The sequence below is a fragment of the Orussus abietinus genome, unplaced genomic scaffold (assembly GCF_000612105.2).
Source record: "Orussus abietinus isolate OABI.00-Male unplaced genomic scaffold, Oabi_2.0 scaffold4, whole genome shotgun sequence".
NCBI lineage: Eukaryota > Metazoa > Arthropoda > Insecta > Hymenoptera > Orussidae > Orussus > Orussus abietinus.
This window is the reverse complement of record NW_019396014.1, coordinates 2,632,914-2,647,464: the sequence shown is the minus strand read 5'-3', so window position 1 is coordinate 2,647,464 and position 14,551 is coordinate 2,632,914. Positions and strand designations below refer to the sequence as shown.

Here is a 14,551-nt window from a genome sequence, read left to right as displayed (position 1 = left end):
CGTTGAAACATTCCTCGATGCCTGCCCTTCCGCGCCTGCGCCCTGCGCGGCCGAGTAGGGCGCGTGCGCCGTCGAGCCGGCGCGTTGAAAATCGTAACGCGCGCCGGAGCGGGAATACCGGACGCGTCGCCGATTCGTCGATCTTCCGAAAGCTGTTCGAGAAAACGTTAAATACAAGCGTCAACCGTAACGAAATAACGATGCATCGTTTCTCCGACTACATTTTAAACCGTATTACAGAAAAGAAGGAACAAATGAAATGTATTTACCGTTTGTAGTAAATTATGAAGAATTCCCCAGCGATCACGTGACGGAGCCTGGCCAATTGGAAGCGTCTTTCGCGACTCGCGGAAAAGCGAGGTTAGACTCCCCCCTGTGATTTCCGCGAGGTAGTGCCCGCGACTGCCGCCAGAGTGCCCGTTGCCTCGCGACCGTTAACGGCGGTTTGAATTTGAATTTCGCAGGTGGCGTCGGCCCGCACGGAATTAAACTTAACGTCGTTCGCGCTAGACAATTTCCCTAGAAACCCCGTCCAGCGGTGTTGCGGGGGCGACGTTGCCGGCGCGCCGGGAGGGCGCCGCGCTCGGCGCGTGGGTAACCGACGTTGCCACGTCGCTTGTTATGGCGTGGCGCCGCTGGCTCTTGGCCAACTTCGGGGCGAGGGCATCGCGACTTTCATTGTGCATGGCGCGCACTGTACGGCGCCTCGTGTACATAACCTCTCCGCCGACTCGCCCCCTCGCCGCGAGTCGCGCTTCCTTTCTCCGCGCTTCGCCTCGTCCTCCTCTTTGCCTCCGTCCCGTCCGACATGACTGTACGACATCCGTCCTCCCACTCCTCCATTATGTACGCGGGCGCGTATTGGTAGCGCACTCGCGAGCGCGTCCACGCACGCACGGCTCGAGTCATCTATCCGCCCGAAACCCTCTCCGACCCTCTCGTTCCACCCCTGCGACTAGACGGAACGTCGCGCCTTCCCCGGACCCACCCGCTCCAAGGACGAAGGGGCTGCGAAGTATTTCGGAGAAATTACGTATCCGACTGTCCAAGAAGGCACGAACGTCCGATCGAGGCTAAATCGTGAACACGTAAGACCCAAAGCTCGACTGTTAAACTTTTAACGATCGGTTTCTGCCCTTGAGTAAAACAATCAAGTAGGATCAGACAACGCGAATGATCGGTTCCACAGAAAGTTTCCCAGAATCGGGACCCCGGATCTCACATTTTCGCAGATCCAACGACGCGAGCGCTAGTTGCGGAAAATCAGGGAACTCCGATCCTACGTGACCGAAACATTTCCTACCGACGTAAATTACCTAAGAAGCTTTTAATTTTGCAATTTTCCGCCGCCATCTTGGAATCCATCGCCTCTTGCAATATTTTAAGAGTCGTAACGTTTTAGGCCACCCTTGGGTATTGTACGGAGGATAGGATGGGCCGTGAGCTCGCGGAGGAATTCGGGATAATTTTTCGACACGCCGACGCGCACGTGCGAGCCGATGGAAATTCGAGGATGTCCGGTGCATAAAGGCTCGAGTCTGCGGGACGCTCCGAAACGAGCTCAAAACGACGAGGGGGACTCGGCCCATTGTACCGGTAGCATTGTCGAACCATAATTGAAATTCACTTTTAATCGCACGCTTGTATCTCCGTTACAGGAATAATGGGAAGTCAAGCTGCTCCCGCTGCATCGCACACTTTGGAGCTTCCCAAATAGCGTCGCGGGGCTATTTATACGTCTGCTCCTTAAGAACGGTGCACGACACCTGTAAATATGTACGGATTGTACGCAACACCGACGTCGTGTATAAAAATAAGAGCAGGTACGTTACGTCGCCCAGGGTGCTCTTGAAGAATTTGGACAAACCGTTGGACAGCGTTCTACCGATGGTAAGGATGGAAAGACTCGCATGAAAGTGCAGTCGCCTTTGGACCGCCATTTTTGCCGTGGAAAATATTCAGTATTTTATCATTCTCGTCGCAAGGCGTTGAATTAATTTTTTATTTTCTTTTCCCAAGGGATTTAGATGTTTGTAACGATACGAAGTCGTTTTGGCACGGTCACGAAACGGTCTCCAACGGTTATTCGAGACGTGGCGCTCCCGTACGGCGAGGTTAGTCATCTCTCGGCACCTGCAGGGTGTAACTGCGTGCACGTGTCCATGTATGTACGTAGACACCTAGGTACGCCCGTCTGCACGCCGGCACATGCAAATGCATGGGCAGATTTACTCGCAGCAACCACCGGAGTCATCACGGAATGGTCGTTAAACTAGCGCACTGGCTCGGCACAGTTCTTGGGCCAATGACCTAGTCGCTTCCCGTCTGATAAAGTTCGTTCGTGCGCGATAACGCGCCACGAATTCATCCTGCCAAAGACAGCGCATCGCGTGTCAATCGGACACACCTACGCACCTCGAAGCCATTCAAGTCTGCAAAGTTCACGGGCGAGCACGGCCCGCAGAAAAGTGCTAACACACTGCTGAATGAAAACTGCATTTACAGAGCGTCTATTTATGCACCGTCTAGAGTACTCCATAATTAGAGGTATAGGCTGCTCCGTGATTTCCAGGGTGAGATTCAACTTTTTCTTATATCCAATGGTACCCGAGTGCACCGTTAAACGTTATACCGCATGCGATATGGTGGTGAATCACGATGGTATAAAGTTCACACGTCCGATTGTTTGTTACCAGGTCCTATCTCCGTCCTTGCACTCTCGAATAGAAATAAAGCAAAAGAGCGGAATCGCAAGGCGATACGCCTGCAAGGCTGAATTATTAATTCCTGCCGAACGCATTGTACCAATGATACATTCGAGGAATTAATTCGGAGCCTTTTACGTACTTAGCGTAAATAATACCACGGACTACGTTGAAGCTGCAGCTCTTCGCTCTTCTCCTGAAACAAGTGCCGCAGTATGTAGGTACTCCAGCTTGGCTAAAAAGTTAATGCAACGTTCAAGTAGATTAAGTTGCGTTATGAATGCAATTAGGGACGCTATATCTGTAGCGGATATATGGGTTAATTGCATCATCCTCGCACAAAGTAAATTGAATTAGCCTGAGCGCAGGAAATATAATAACGTCGGAGTACGGTGTATCGATACGAGAGTATGTCAGTGATTCGGACATAGGCGTGATGCTCCGGAAGCGTCGATTGCTCGGACTATACTTACATGCGCTTAGATTATTTCTACGCAGGCGTTATCGAATATGCTGCATTAATTTCCGACATACAACAGGCAAGAGATGCCGCGTCCGTGGGGTAAACGTGTGGGTCAATTGTACGGTATCGAGTCGCCTTGAGCGGGAGATGCAATAACCTCGGAATACCGAGTATCGATACGAGCCTATCGACAACGGAGACCCGGGCGTAATACACGGGAAGTCGTCCATCATCCGGTAGTTACGTCCCGTTAGATAATTCCTAGTTAAAAGAAAACTGACAAATCGGTCCCCCCAACATAGAACTATCTTCCGATATGTTTTATCCCCGGTAGCATCGAGTCGCCCCCCTGAGCCATAAAACGCGCCATTGATCCTCACCGTAAAGATGTAAATTAATACCGCACACGTACTTCTTACAGATATATGGGTCAATAATCGCCCGGCACTCGCACACGCCGAATCGAGCCGACTTCCCCACACCGACGATCGATGCGACTGTATCGGTGATTCAGACTTAGGCGCGACGCGCCGGAAGTAGCCGATTGTCGGTGGGTCAATCGCCTTTTTGGCCAATTAACTCGACGCCGTCGCAGTCCGGACGAACGGACCGCAAAGTGGACCTCCCTCCGAGCACGTAAGGACCCTTTGTCCTTTATTCGAAATAGCCTGGCAGGATTGAAAGAAACGGCAGGGTCAGCGAGGACCGAGCCACCCTCGCCAAGATTCCAGGAGATTGGTCTCGGTCATCGATCGCGGCCACTCCGGGAGCGAGATGTCCCGATAAGTGCTCCTAACGTCCTGGAGCGAGCGGCAGGACGAGTCGCCCCGGAAGGCTTGGTACGAGCGATTTGCGCGTTTCGTTCCGTAGTTCCTAGTATCATCGTATAATTTGTCGTCTCTTCAGGTAGAGACCGCCGACGAGGGAGGCGCGCCGGGTTGGCCGCGTCGCCGCTGGAGTCGCTCGGCGCCACTCACCGGGCCAACGGCATCGGCGTGCCAGCTAGAGGCGGCTAATGGCGGCCGCGGCCGAAACCGACCGGGACGCGAGTGGTAATCCGTGCCGGACTCGCAGTGGGTGCGCACCCCTTATGGTTCACGCCGTTACCTGCGTGCGCAGTGCCTCGCAGCGCACCGGACGCGCAGGCCGAGCGTGACCTACGTTCACCCAGGTAACGCCGCTCTCTAGAGAGGATCCCGCACCCATCCACAGGACACCTAAACCGTGGATTAAAAATTTAAACCGAGACGCGCGACCCCTGATCGCCGGCAGGAACTTTGACCCGCGGTAAACGGGCATCGTGACATCCCGACTCGATTCGAGTTTCATTTCCCGAGTCGCCAGGCCTCAAACTCCGATTTTCGACGAAGCTCGACCGGCGCTCCAGGATATCTCCTGAATGTCTTAAAGCTCTGTAGATAAGGATCCTCGGGTTGCGTTTCCCGACCATGAATGAACTTTGAACTCGAAGACGTTTCAGCGTCGTTCGACGAGGTGACCGCGTTTTGGAGTAACAAAGAGACTACAATGTAGAGCCATGCGCAAGAGAGTGCAAAGGAGCGAGCGATAAGGGCACGGAATGTTATGATAACGATGCGGCGCTGCTTGGACAGAGGGTATCGATCTTGGTATAAATCGACTGCGAGCCTGCCGGGCCAAGTACTCGACGTTGTTTCCGATCGAGCTTCTCATTCCCGGGGTTCATTCATTTATTCATTCATTCGTTTTCAACACCCGCGCGTGCACCAGAGCGTACATACGAGTAGGCCGAAAAAGAGTTAGAGGGAATACCGCGTTAAAGAAATCGGTGAGCGTTTTTACGTCGACAGTTTTTACGAGGAAACCGGAATCGCCAGGTCGGTAAACCCGTGTTTCCTTGGCCGGGGGAATGAGTCCAAGGGACACGCGGAAACGCGGCTCTTCCGCGTCATTAAAGGCGGTGTTTCGAGGGCGACAGATTGGGTAACACCGACCACGATACAATTACGGAGATAGAGACTTCCTGGGGAACACCGAGTGCCGCAAAGTGTGACAGTTCACCGGTGACAGCCGGACGCGTCGAGATGACCGCGGGTCCGTTCCGCACGATCCTTGACGTCGTCGCATCACCTGTCACCGCTCTGTCGGCGATTTAAATCGGCATCGGTTCGCGGGGAAATTAATCGATTTAAATTCTCAGTTCGAAGGTGAATGGCCAGATTAACGGCACTAACCGAGATCTTTCCTGCGCTTTATCGGACCGATGCTCCTTCGAAAGTAGATCACTGGCACGCGAACGATTTATCTAAACAGGTTTCTCCGGCACGCGAAATCTTATCGGGCACAAACTTTGCTTCGTTAATGCGTAATCTACCGAGGGACGTGACACATCCGAGCCTCCGCAGAGAGTATTTAAGAGTTGGCAGCGTCGAGATACATGTCATTTGAAGAGCGAAATCGGGGATTTCCATGCAAACGCGCCGGCGCCCTCGCCGATCGATCAGCTGATCGACGTCCCGATTCGCGGATTTTTCCTGCGAGTTTCCCTCGATTTGCCGGAAGGAAAGGAAGCGTCCACGGACACGGGAAGGTATGCGGTTAAGCTTAGAAAAGCCTTTTGTCTCTCGGCCCGATTTTATTGGTCCGAGCCGACCGGAATACCAGAAAAATACTCCGCACTCGACTTCTCGGTTTTTATTCACCCCTGCACGTGACTAGGTATGTGTTCGGCATAATTGACGTGGTCTGTTCAACCGCGACCCGGAATCCGCAATGGATTTCGAATTCCTTGTCTAGCCGCGGTTTAAAGTTACCTCGAGCACGTTTTCGCGCCTCTTCCCTGAAAACGCTTCATTTTCTTCCGGAGCCCCTTTATTTTCATCCTCCTCGATGGCTTTCTTACAGAAGGGCATGGAGGCGATGCTATTAATTTGGTTTTTGCTGCCATTTCCGGCCATGGGCTCCCTAGCAGGGAGCAAATTCTCAACCGAGGCGGAGACCCAAGACCTTTACACCGACGAGGACTCCCTGGAGGATGGTTTCGATATCAGCAAGTATTTTAAAGAAACGGCATCGCTGGCTCCATTGCCCGGCATGCTGTATCCACGCGAGAGCGAGTCTCGCGAGGTAAGACCCAAAGCTTAAATATAGAATCTATGGTACTTGGGATCCGGCACTTACGCGATATTAATACATTACCGCATACTCCCGAGTTAACTAATATACACGTAAACGGGTACTAGGAGATGGTTCCTCGGAACCAATTCCCCATCTAAAGGAAATGTCATTTTCTAAGCGCATTATGAAACGGTCTTTAGGTGAAATCCCTCGACGGGATGTGGGACTTCCTGGTGCCACCCAGCGAGGACATCCAGCGGGGATTAAGGGAGTCCTGGCACGCCCAGGAGTTGTCGAAGGTAATGGGAGTCGTTGACTTTTAAATCCCTAATCGTAAATCTGGCAATGCATGGGGACACGTTTTCCACAGGCTGGTCTGGTGATGCAAATGCCGGTCCCATCGTCCTACAACGACATCACGGTATCCGGAGGACTCCGGGACCACGTGGGCGCGGTGTGGTATGAAAGGACCTTTTTCGTTCCTTCCTCTTGGAGAGATGAGCTCGTCTTTATCAGATTCGGCTCGGTCAACTATCTCGCCCAAGTGGTAAATACATCAGATATCTCGTGACGGGTTGCATCTCCATTGATAACGGCCGTACCCGATACGCCACGATAATACGTGCATAACAAACGATTCGATACGATCGAGGGGGTATCTCGATGGGAAAATTACGTTATTCGTCCTCGCCCATTCTGGTAATTAATCCACTTATCTTCGTATTTCCGTGCAGTGGATCAACGGGAAATTGGCTACGAATCATGAAATGGGTCATCTACCGTTCGAGTCGGAGATCACGTCGTACTTGATCTTCGGTGGAAAGAACCGGATCACTGTCGCCGTTGACAATACCTTGCTGCAAACCAGCGTACCTCAAGGTAAAATCGTCGAGATGACCACTGAGAATAAGACGGTACATGTCCAGACCTATGCCTTCGACTTCTTCAACTATGCCGGGATTCACAGGTGCGGCGAATCCCCCTGGAATATGTTCGAGTAATGAGAATACAAAATAAACCCTGTATGTAAATATTAATTGGCGCGTCGGTTTAGGCCGGTGTTGCTGCACACGAAGCCTACGATTTACATAGAAGACATCACGATAAAGACGGGAGTGATCAGCAATATGGGTTTCATCAAGTACGTCGTAGAACCTGCAGGACTGCATGAAAACGACGTCCCGGTGTGTAAGGTGATTCTGCTGGATGCCGAAGAAGCTTTGGCTATAAAGGAACCTGTTTACGGTATTTCTGGCATGTTAAAAGTACCTACGCCAAGATTATGGTGGCCTCGTTCGATGGATCCAAACCCTGGCTACCTTTACACGCTGGAGGTAAAGCGAATCCGAATTCAGATTTTTTTTTTTGGAGATGATTTCTCGTCGAAGGAACGTTACGTTTGCTATCTATTAATTGCATTGCATACATTAATTGCAGTAATTAATTGGCGATTCATTGCTAGGTTAGGCTGTGGCTGCCCAATGTTACCAAGCCCGACGTCTACAGGTTGCCTATCGGTATCAGGACCTTGGCATGGAATAATACAAGTCTGATGATAAATAATCGTCCGATATATTTCCGAGGTTTTGGAAGGCACGAGGATTCTGCGCTAAGAGGTCGGGGATTGGATTTGGTGACCGTAACAAGAGATCATGAGTTATTGCAATGGGTCGGCGCGAATTCTTACAGGACCAGTCATTACCCTTATAGCGATGAAGTAATGGACATGGCAGACAGGTGAGCTCTGGCAATAACAATGTTATTTGTGCTTCACCATTTGACGTATATAATTATATTGTAGCTAATTTTTTAATTTTTCTTAGGCAAGGTTTTCTGATCATCGACGAGTGTCCATCCGTGGATACGGAAAATTTCTCGCCGGATCTCTTGGCCAGGCACAAAGACTCCTTGTCGGAGCTTATCAGAAGGGATAAAAATCGTCCCTCGGTGATAATGTGGTCTCTCGCTAACGAACCTAGAAGTCAACTGAGAGATGCAGGAGATTATTTTAAGCAGATCGCTCATCACGCCAAGGCTCTCGATCCAACGCGACCTGTTACGATTGCTATATCACAACAAGTCAATGTTCGTAATTCAATGAATCATAGTCCTCCGTCAGGTCTTCCGATGAAATGTCAATATCTGCTCCTGTGTTTTTAGGATGACAAAGTTGGTCAGTATTTGGACGTAATTAGTTTTAATCGCTATAACGCATGGTATAGTAACCCTGGACGATTAGACATGATAACGAAACAAGTTCAAGATGAAGCGAAAGCATGGCATAGGAAGTACAACAAACCTGTCCTTATGTCAGAGTACGGTGCAGATACGATGCCTGGATTGCACGAGGTAGATAATCCGAGATTGATAATAGACCTTATCTCCCTGTAATTTGTACATAAATCGTTTGCACAGCTTCCGGAGTATGTGTGGAGCGAAGAATATCAAACCAAGTTGATGTCTCAGCACTTTAAGGCATTCGATGAGTTGAGATTCCAAGGTTTTTTCATCGGAGAATTTATCTGGAATTTTGCTGACTTTCGTACAGCACAGAGTGAGTCGTCGCTATGTATAAAAGTGCAAAGGTAACGTAGTGTTGTCATCTGCAAGATATTTATTCTTACAGCGTACACTCGAGTCGCTGGAAATAAAAAGGGAGTCTTCACAAGGGACAGGCAACCAAAAATGGCGGCTCATCTGGTCAGGAAACGTTATCACGCATTAGCAGTGGAGTTAGACGACGCTCAGGCTCCAAATGATCTCGAGAATTACATCTCGCCCTTTTATACACATCGATCAGAAATTTGAAAACGCACGGTTATAGAATTTCTGTACAAATCATGCGGAAAGTATTACCAATGAAAGTAGACCAATGAAATAGCTGAACTGTTATTCAAAAACTATGCTCGCATGAGAGAATGTTTATTATATAAACATAGAAAATATGATAACTGTATTATCTTTATCCAGTTTGATAACAAACTCTCTTAAGACGTTAGTAGTAAGAATAACAGTACCATTGACGACATTGTTACCGTTATATTTTTTATTTCAGTCAATGATTTTAAATGTGACTCGAAGTTGTTATCTATGCAAATAAAATCATACTTCTATTAAATGTTGTACAAAACATATGACAACCTTTTTAATGCTAGAGGTATACTCAAAAGGTAATAAAATACTATGTACAATTAAGTAATATTAAGCATAATATCACAATAGCATCAAGTATGGCCTTCCTCTGTCGCTGGTTCTACAATTTTTAAACACGCGTCGGCTAGCTCAACAAATATAGGCTCCACCATAGCTTCCGCTATCGCATCCGTTGGGTTCTGATGTTTTAAAACTTCTTTAATAATATTTCTCACGTGTGGATTTTTCAAACAATGTTTTACCTCCTCGCTCTGCCTTAAAGAAAATAATTTTTCTACAGGTACCGTGTCCTCCGTTGGAAATTTGTACTCCATCAAAGGTGCCTCGCTTTGGTGTTCCGCCATGTCCGGTACTCGTCGCTCGCAGCCTCGAGACTTATGAGTTTTGCAGCAACCCAGCGAACAGCTGAACAGAAAAGCATAGAAGCCATTTAGAAAATATCTGTCGACGTATATTATTTTTTCGGTAATCTATGCAAGAAAATTACGACCGATAGAATGTAGAAAAATTGTTGCACGCTAAAAATCTTTTTCAAGGAGACCGTACAGAGTTAAATATCAAAGTGCGATTAACTTACTAGGGCTCCAAACACACAGGGCATTTGTACGGAGCATTTGAGCTCTTACACACGTGGCAGCTTCTCGTCATAACCTCAAAACCTGAATCCGAAGTTTTAAATGGCAAGCACTGTTACGTTTGCGTGTAGAATTAACGCGTCCCGGCTTTAAATGTCCGACAATCTCTTTATCGGCAAGGTACACGAGCGTTTATATCGTTTTAGGCCACCGTCAACATCGGTCGTACTCGAGCAGGTGCGTGCCCACATGTGCGGCACACGAGTTACCTCACACGATACCCCCACCACTTCTAGGTTATCTTTTTCTCGTTCGCCCTACCGGTACGGGCAAGAAAGACACCCCGACACAAAAAAAAGCCGATAATTAGGTCCGCATTCGTGAGCATCTTCCGGAGCGCTTGGGCGCTCAGGTATACAAGCAAAAAAAATGTAATGGGGGCAAAGAGACCCTTTAGTATGACAAAAAGATAACACGGTTCCAAACGTTAAGCCATATTTCCGTACATAAATACATTCGAGACATCGGAGGAGAGCTCGCGAAGGCTTGTACGAGCTGTCTATGCATCCGATACTTAATTAACACGTTTAGGGGCGCAATCGAGCACTGCTCTTCCCAGGAATCCAATCAGGGGATTCCTATCCGCAATGCGCGAGGCCTTGATCTCGACTCCCAAGGCATGGTAACGAATTCCTAGTATCTCCGGAATTCGCGCAATCGGCGGCGATGCGCAACCTCGGCTTGGCCGAAGGCTGCAGGAGGGGATCGAGTCATCGTCAGGTGGAGCCAAGTGGGCCGTCACTGGGTTCTGGAATGCAGCCTAAGTCCGCACCTACCCCGGCCACCTGTAAAGTGGTAACCATCGCCAACACCTCCGGGCAATTCCAGCCGACTTCGGCCAGCTCTTCGGGCAGCTCCTTCCAGCTCATTCATGCCACATTGCCACCTGACTTACGTCACGCGTTGCTCGCCTGCCGGCCGAAGAATAACGGGGAGACTCCTCGGGTCGCTGACTCCTGTGCATGCGCGAGTTGGCCTCCTGCACGCCGTAGGACTCTACGAGCCGTTCTGCAACGATGAAACGCGACCATTACTTCCTCCCTATGTCAAAAGGAAGGATATTCGTCTACGCGTGTAATTGAAATGCGCCGCGGAAGAGCCGCGACTCGAAGGAACGTCGCGGGCGTGCCGCTGAGAGATTTACCGGAGGATACCTCGTCCGCGAGGTTCTGCCATTGACCTGGATTTTTATCGGGCGCGTCGCATGTTTCGTCATCCTCGGCAATCCTCGGAGACGGCCCTGAAAAATTCACAAAAATTTCAGAGACTCCTTCGCGATCCCCGGGATACAAGATGGCGCCCGACCGGCGAGGTGTACCTCCTCGGACTTCCTCGCGGATCCGGCGAGAACGCGTCGGCATTCCTCCCGGGCGTTGCGCTCCGCCGCGTCCCGACCGCGTCGGGTTTTTCGACTTTCCGCGGCTCTTCCTACCCGAGAGCTTCTTAGTCGCATTTCGTCGGCCTACTATTCCCACCCAAGGTCGATGAACGTCTCGTTCGAACGAAACCAACGCCTAACCTATTAAGGAGACCCTACGTCACGCGTATGATACGTTCCCCCGGTTTCTTTTTTTTTTAAACGAAATCTCATCTTACCCGTCCAGTCGGTGGCTCTTTAGAACAATAAGGAAGCGAGCGTTTTAGCTCGTCTGGAAAGCTGGGCGAGTGAATTTAATCCAACCTCCAGTCCTTCGGCCTCGGATGTCCGCGCCGCCCGTCATTAAGATTCCCCATTTCTTTTTATTCCTTCATTTAGCTTCGCGCAATCGGCGGCAACGACCCGGCGCGACCACTTCCGCCTCGGGGAGTTCACCTTGAGGAGGTCACGCGCATGCGTCCCGGAGTCGCGAAAGATTCACCTGCCGATTCCTCCCGACCGCGCCGACCAATGGCCGATGGGACCGTTCCGATGGAGCCGCTCCAAGGGAAAGAACGGTTGACCTATCGGCGCGCGCCTCTTCCCGGACTATGGATAGCTCGACGCTTCTCACCGTCATTATTAAATATAAATTTTACGCGGACGAGTCCAAGGAGCGTTTTGAAAAATATCCTACGCGTGGGAAGAGAGAGAGGTACGGTATACGGAGAGAGTATAGTCTGGTTATGGACGAGTTGACTTTTTGGAGGAGATACGAGGGCATGCCTCGGTATAGTGAGGTGCACTATAGACGGCAAGGGTAGTTCCCGATTGGACCTTTTGCCATCGTAGTCGGCATAAAAACTTGACGCGAATCTCCTCCGCGCCTCGCACGCGGATATTTTCAGGCCGTGAAGTCACGGAAGGATTCCCGTCGATTTCTCGCCCAGGCGTCGATCGCAGGCGGTTCCGCGTCAGCAGGGGATCGGCGAAGGGCGGAAATCCGGTCTCCTAGATAATACCGCGTTCTCCTTTCTCCGTTGACGCGGTTAGATATTATCGACTCCATGGTACGTTCATAAATTTCTAGGTGCCATCGGGTGGATTCCAGGGCACGAAAATCGCCTCCGAGTATCCGTAATTACCCTAAAATTGGTAATCTACATATCTCCGGGTACCTCGACCCTCCTATAACCCGGTACTCCGAAAACTCGTTATGGAGGGTTGTAGCAGTAGGCCCGGGTAAACCGATGTACAGAAAAGTGACGAAGTTAATTTCTTTCCAGGCACCCCTCGGAGCCCCCGGCTGGATTTTTACTCCACGTGGAAATCGCATTTCCCGGGATATCGAGATCCGTGGACCGAGAGGACGACTTCGGGACGAGCCCGACGTGGCGCTAAAAGGTGCGTCGGGAGTTCGCTCGCGAATTACACGGACACGTAGGCAGACCGGCGTGGAGCGGCACTCAGGAGTCGCGAGCCCCCGGAGAGTCGTCGAGAACCGGCAGGAGGAGGAAGGATCGAGGAACCTCGGTTTACCGGGCCTTGGCCAGTGCCTTCGAGCCCGCGGCTCCGTTAGCTCGACCCTCCTTGAGTCGCACCGGCGATTCGCCAGCGGTTCGCCAGCGTTCGCTTCAGCCGTTCGCGTCCGTTCGCGAGGATCTCCGGGCATCGGCGAGTATCGAGGAGCATCGCCAAGCATCGACGAGCACCTTTAGGAACCCGGGGACATTTCCGCTCGTTCCCGAGCATCCGCGGGCGAGCCGAGCCGCGAAGAGCAGAAGAGGAGTCATCGTCCCGGGCTCCTCCTACTTCCTCGCGAGGACGATGACCCACTTCCTGGGTTCCGGATTCCTTCTGCCACGGATCGCTCGCGCGCGGTCTTCGCCTCTCGGGATCCCGATCGAAAACGCGTTCCTAGATCGAATAAGCGCCCCCGGGATTTTTGTGAACCCTCCGGGGATATCCTCGAACGCCGTGAACGGTGACGCGGTCGATCCTGCGTAGTGGAACCGCGTAGAAAAAATTATACACGGATTCCTGGGACACGTACGTCGGCTTTGTGACCGAGGCAAAGACGGAGCGGTGTCCGTTGGATTCGCGCATCGGATCTGGAATTTCTGCCGATATCCTCCGGCGGGGAGATGTTAATTGCGTCGCGATAATTTAATAGCCGTACCGGAGTCCGACTGGCACGATTCAATTAGAGTTGGGCTCGTCTCTGGCCTACAAAGATCCGGATGCCCTCGCGGGTCTCGTTGGCGGAGAAACGAGCGGACCGCGGGCGGAGTCCTCGCCGGAGAGAAACGATATTCGCGACGGTACGAGGATATCCTTTGAGTGACATCAATCCGCGTACCGTGCATAAGCAGGCACGTACGTAATGGTATTCAAGGGGCAAAGTCCGAACGACTAGGCCCCAGACGGAAATATCGCGTGCATCGAATGTCAATCGAATCCGTGCTCGTCGAGCAATGTAAGTCCGTCGTGCTTACGGGCCTCTGCAGTTTATAATGAAGTACCGGTTAATTTAAAGCATTCCAAGTATCCAGGCTTGTCCTTACGTAGCATCTTTTGCATACATGTATACGTATTATTTTAGTTCCGACGATAAGCGACATTCTATGGAGACTGTACGCCGGGTAGATACGCTTCTTATATTCGGAAATTAATCACTTTAGTTCAGGATAAGCATCGCGGATAATGAGCCCCTCGTGCGTGAGTGTAATGTTCGCGTGTACCGGAGTGAGTGACGTGGGTGTCTCTAGGTGTCGCGTAAGAGCTAGTTATCCGGGAAAAAAGGACGGACGAGCCGTGAGACTCGTCAAGGGAGACAAGATGTACGTTCTTCGGATGACATCGCTCGAGAATCGCGCATAAGTAGACGCATACCGATCGCATGCATCGGGACAAAGTCCGAGCGTATAGTTCTCGGACGGAAATATGTATATCGCCTGCTAATTTGGCGCTTACATAAGTTACAGACGCAGTTACTTCGGATGGAGACATCCTCCACCAGTTTCGCTAGTTGCTCGCTCCTCCGTCACCTTGGTCGCCGGAATTGTTTTCTCGACTTCCTACCGATCGAGGTGATCTTTCTTTTTTTTTTCCTTTCTTTCGCTTATTTCCACAAAATGTTCCG

The 14,551-nt window shown here is 50.7% G+C and overlaps 2 protein-coding genes across 8 annotated transcripts; one reads left to right on the top strand and one right to left on the bottom strand.

Moving 5' to 3' along the window:
- Nucleotides 1-886: 886 nt before the first annotated feature.
- LOC105695811 (beta-glucuronidase) lies at nucleotides 887-9,382 on the top strand. 7 transcript variants are annotated; one of them, XM_012417754.1, is made up of 17 exons: nucleotides 887-1,088; nucleotides 1,403-1,596; nucleotides 1,659-1,890; nucleotides 2,020-2,573; nucleotides 2,697-2,922; nucleotides 3,590-4,007; nucleotides 4,075-4,339; nucleotides 6,052-6,273; nucleotides 6,465-6,563; nucleotides 6,635-6,811; nucleotides 6,999-7,231; nucleotides 7,319-7,598; nucleotides 7,727-8,001; nucleotides 8,088-8,349; nucleotides 8,425-8,613; nucleotides 8,680-8,818; nucleotides 8,891-9,382. In XM_012417754.1, the coding sequence occupies exons 8-17, from the start codon at nucleotides 6,058-6,060 to the stop codon at nucleotides 9,070-9,072; spliced, it is 2,052 nt and encodes a 683-aa protein (XP_012273177.1). In that variant the 5' UTR covers nucleotides 887-1,088; nucleotides 1,403-1,596; nucleotides 1,659-1,890; nucleotides 2,020-2,573; nucleotides 2,697-2,922; nucleotides 3,590-4,007; nucleotides 4,075-4,339; nucleotides 6,052-6,057; the 3' UTR covers nucleotides 9,073-9,382. The 7 variants fall into 7 exon arrangements, with proteins under 7 accessions (XP_012273177.1, XP_023290388.1, XP_023290389.1 ...); XM_023434620.1 differs by lacking the exon at nucleotides 1,403-1,596; XM_023434621.1 differs by having other exon boundaries at nucleotides 1,403-1,890; nucleotides 2,697-2,918.
- Nucleotides 9,383-9,463: 81 nt separating this feature from the next.
- Nucleotides 9,464-10,256, bottom strand: LOC105695812 (zinc finger HIT domain-containing protein 3). The gene is made up of 2 exons (XM_012417757.2): nucleotides 9,995-10,256; nucleotides 9,464-9,822 (listed from the first exon to the last, which is right to left on the bottom strand). Exons 1-2 carry the CDS (start codon nucleotides 10,063-10,065, stop codon nucleotides 9,489-9,491), a joined length of 405 nt encoding a protein of 134 aa, XP_012273180.1. The 5' UTR covers nucleotides 10,066-10,256; the 3' UTR covers nucleotides 9,464-9,488.
- Nucleotides 10,257-14,551: the final 4,295 nt, after the last annotated feature.

Coding starts and splice junctions, on each gene's coding strand:
- LOC105695811 (XM_012417752.2), top strand. CDS start 5,585: ATGTCATTTGAAGAGCGAAATCGGGGATTTCCATGCAAACGCGCCGGC. Junction 8,350..8,424: donor CTATATCACAACAAGTCAAT/GTTCGTAATTCA, acceptor CTGTGTTTTTAG/GATGACAAAGTTGGTCAGTA. Junction 8,614..8,679: donor CGATGCCTGGATTGCACGAG/GTAGATAATCCG, acceptor TCGTTTGCACAG/CTTCCGGAGTATGTGTGGAG.
- LOC105695812 (XM_012417757.2), bottom strand. CDS start 10,065: ATGACGAGAAGCTGCCACGTGTGTAAGAGCTCAAATGCTCCGTACAAA. Junction 9,823..9,994: donor CCTGTGTGTTTGGAGCCCTA/GTAAGTTAATCG, acceptor TTTTCTGTTCAG/CTGTTCGCTGGGTTGCTGCA.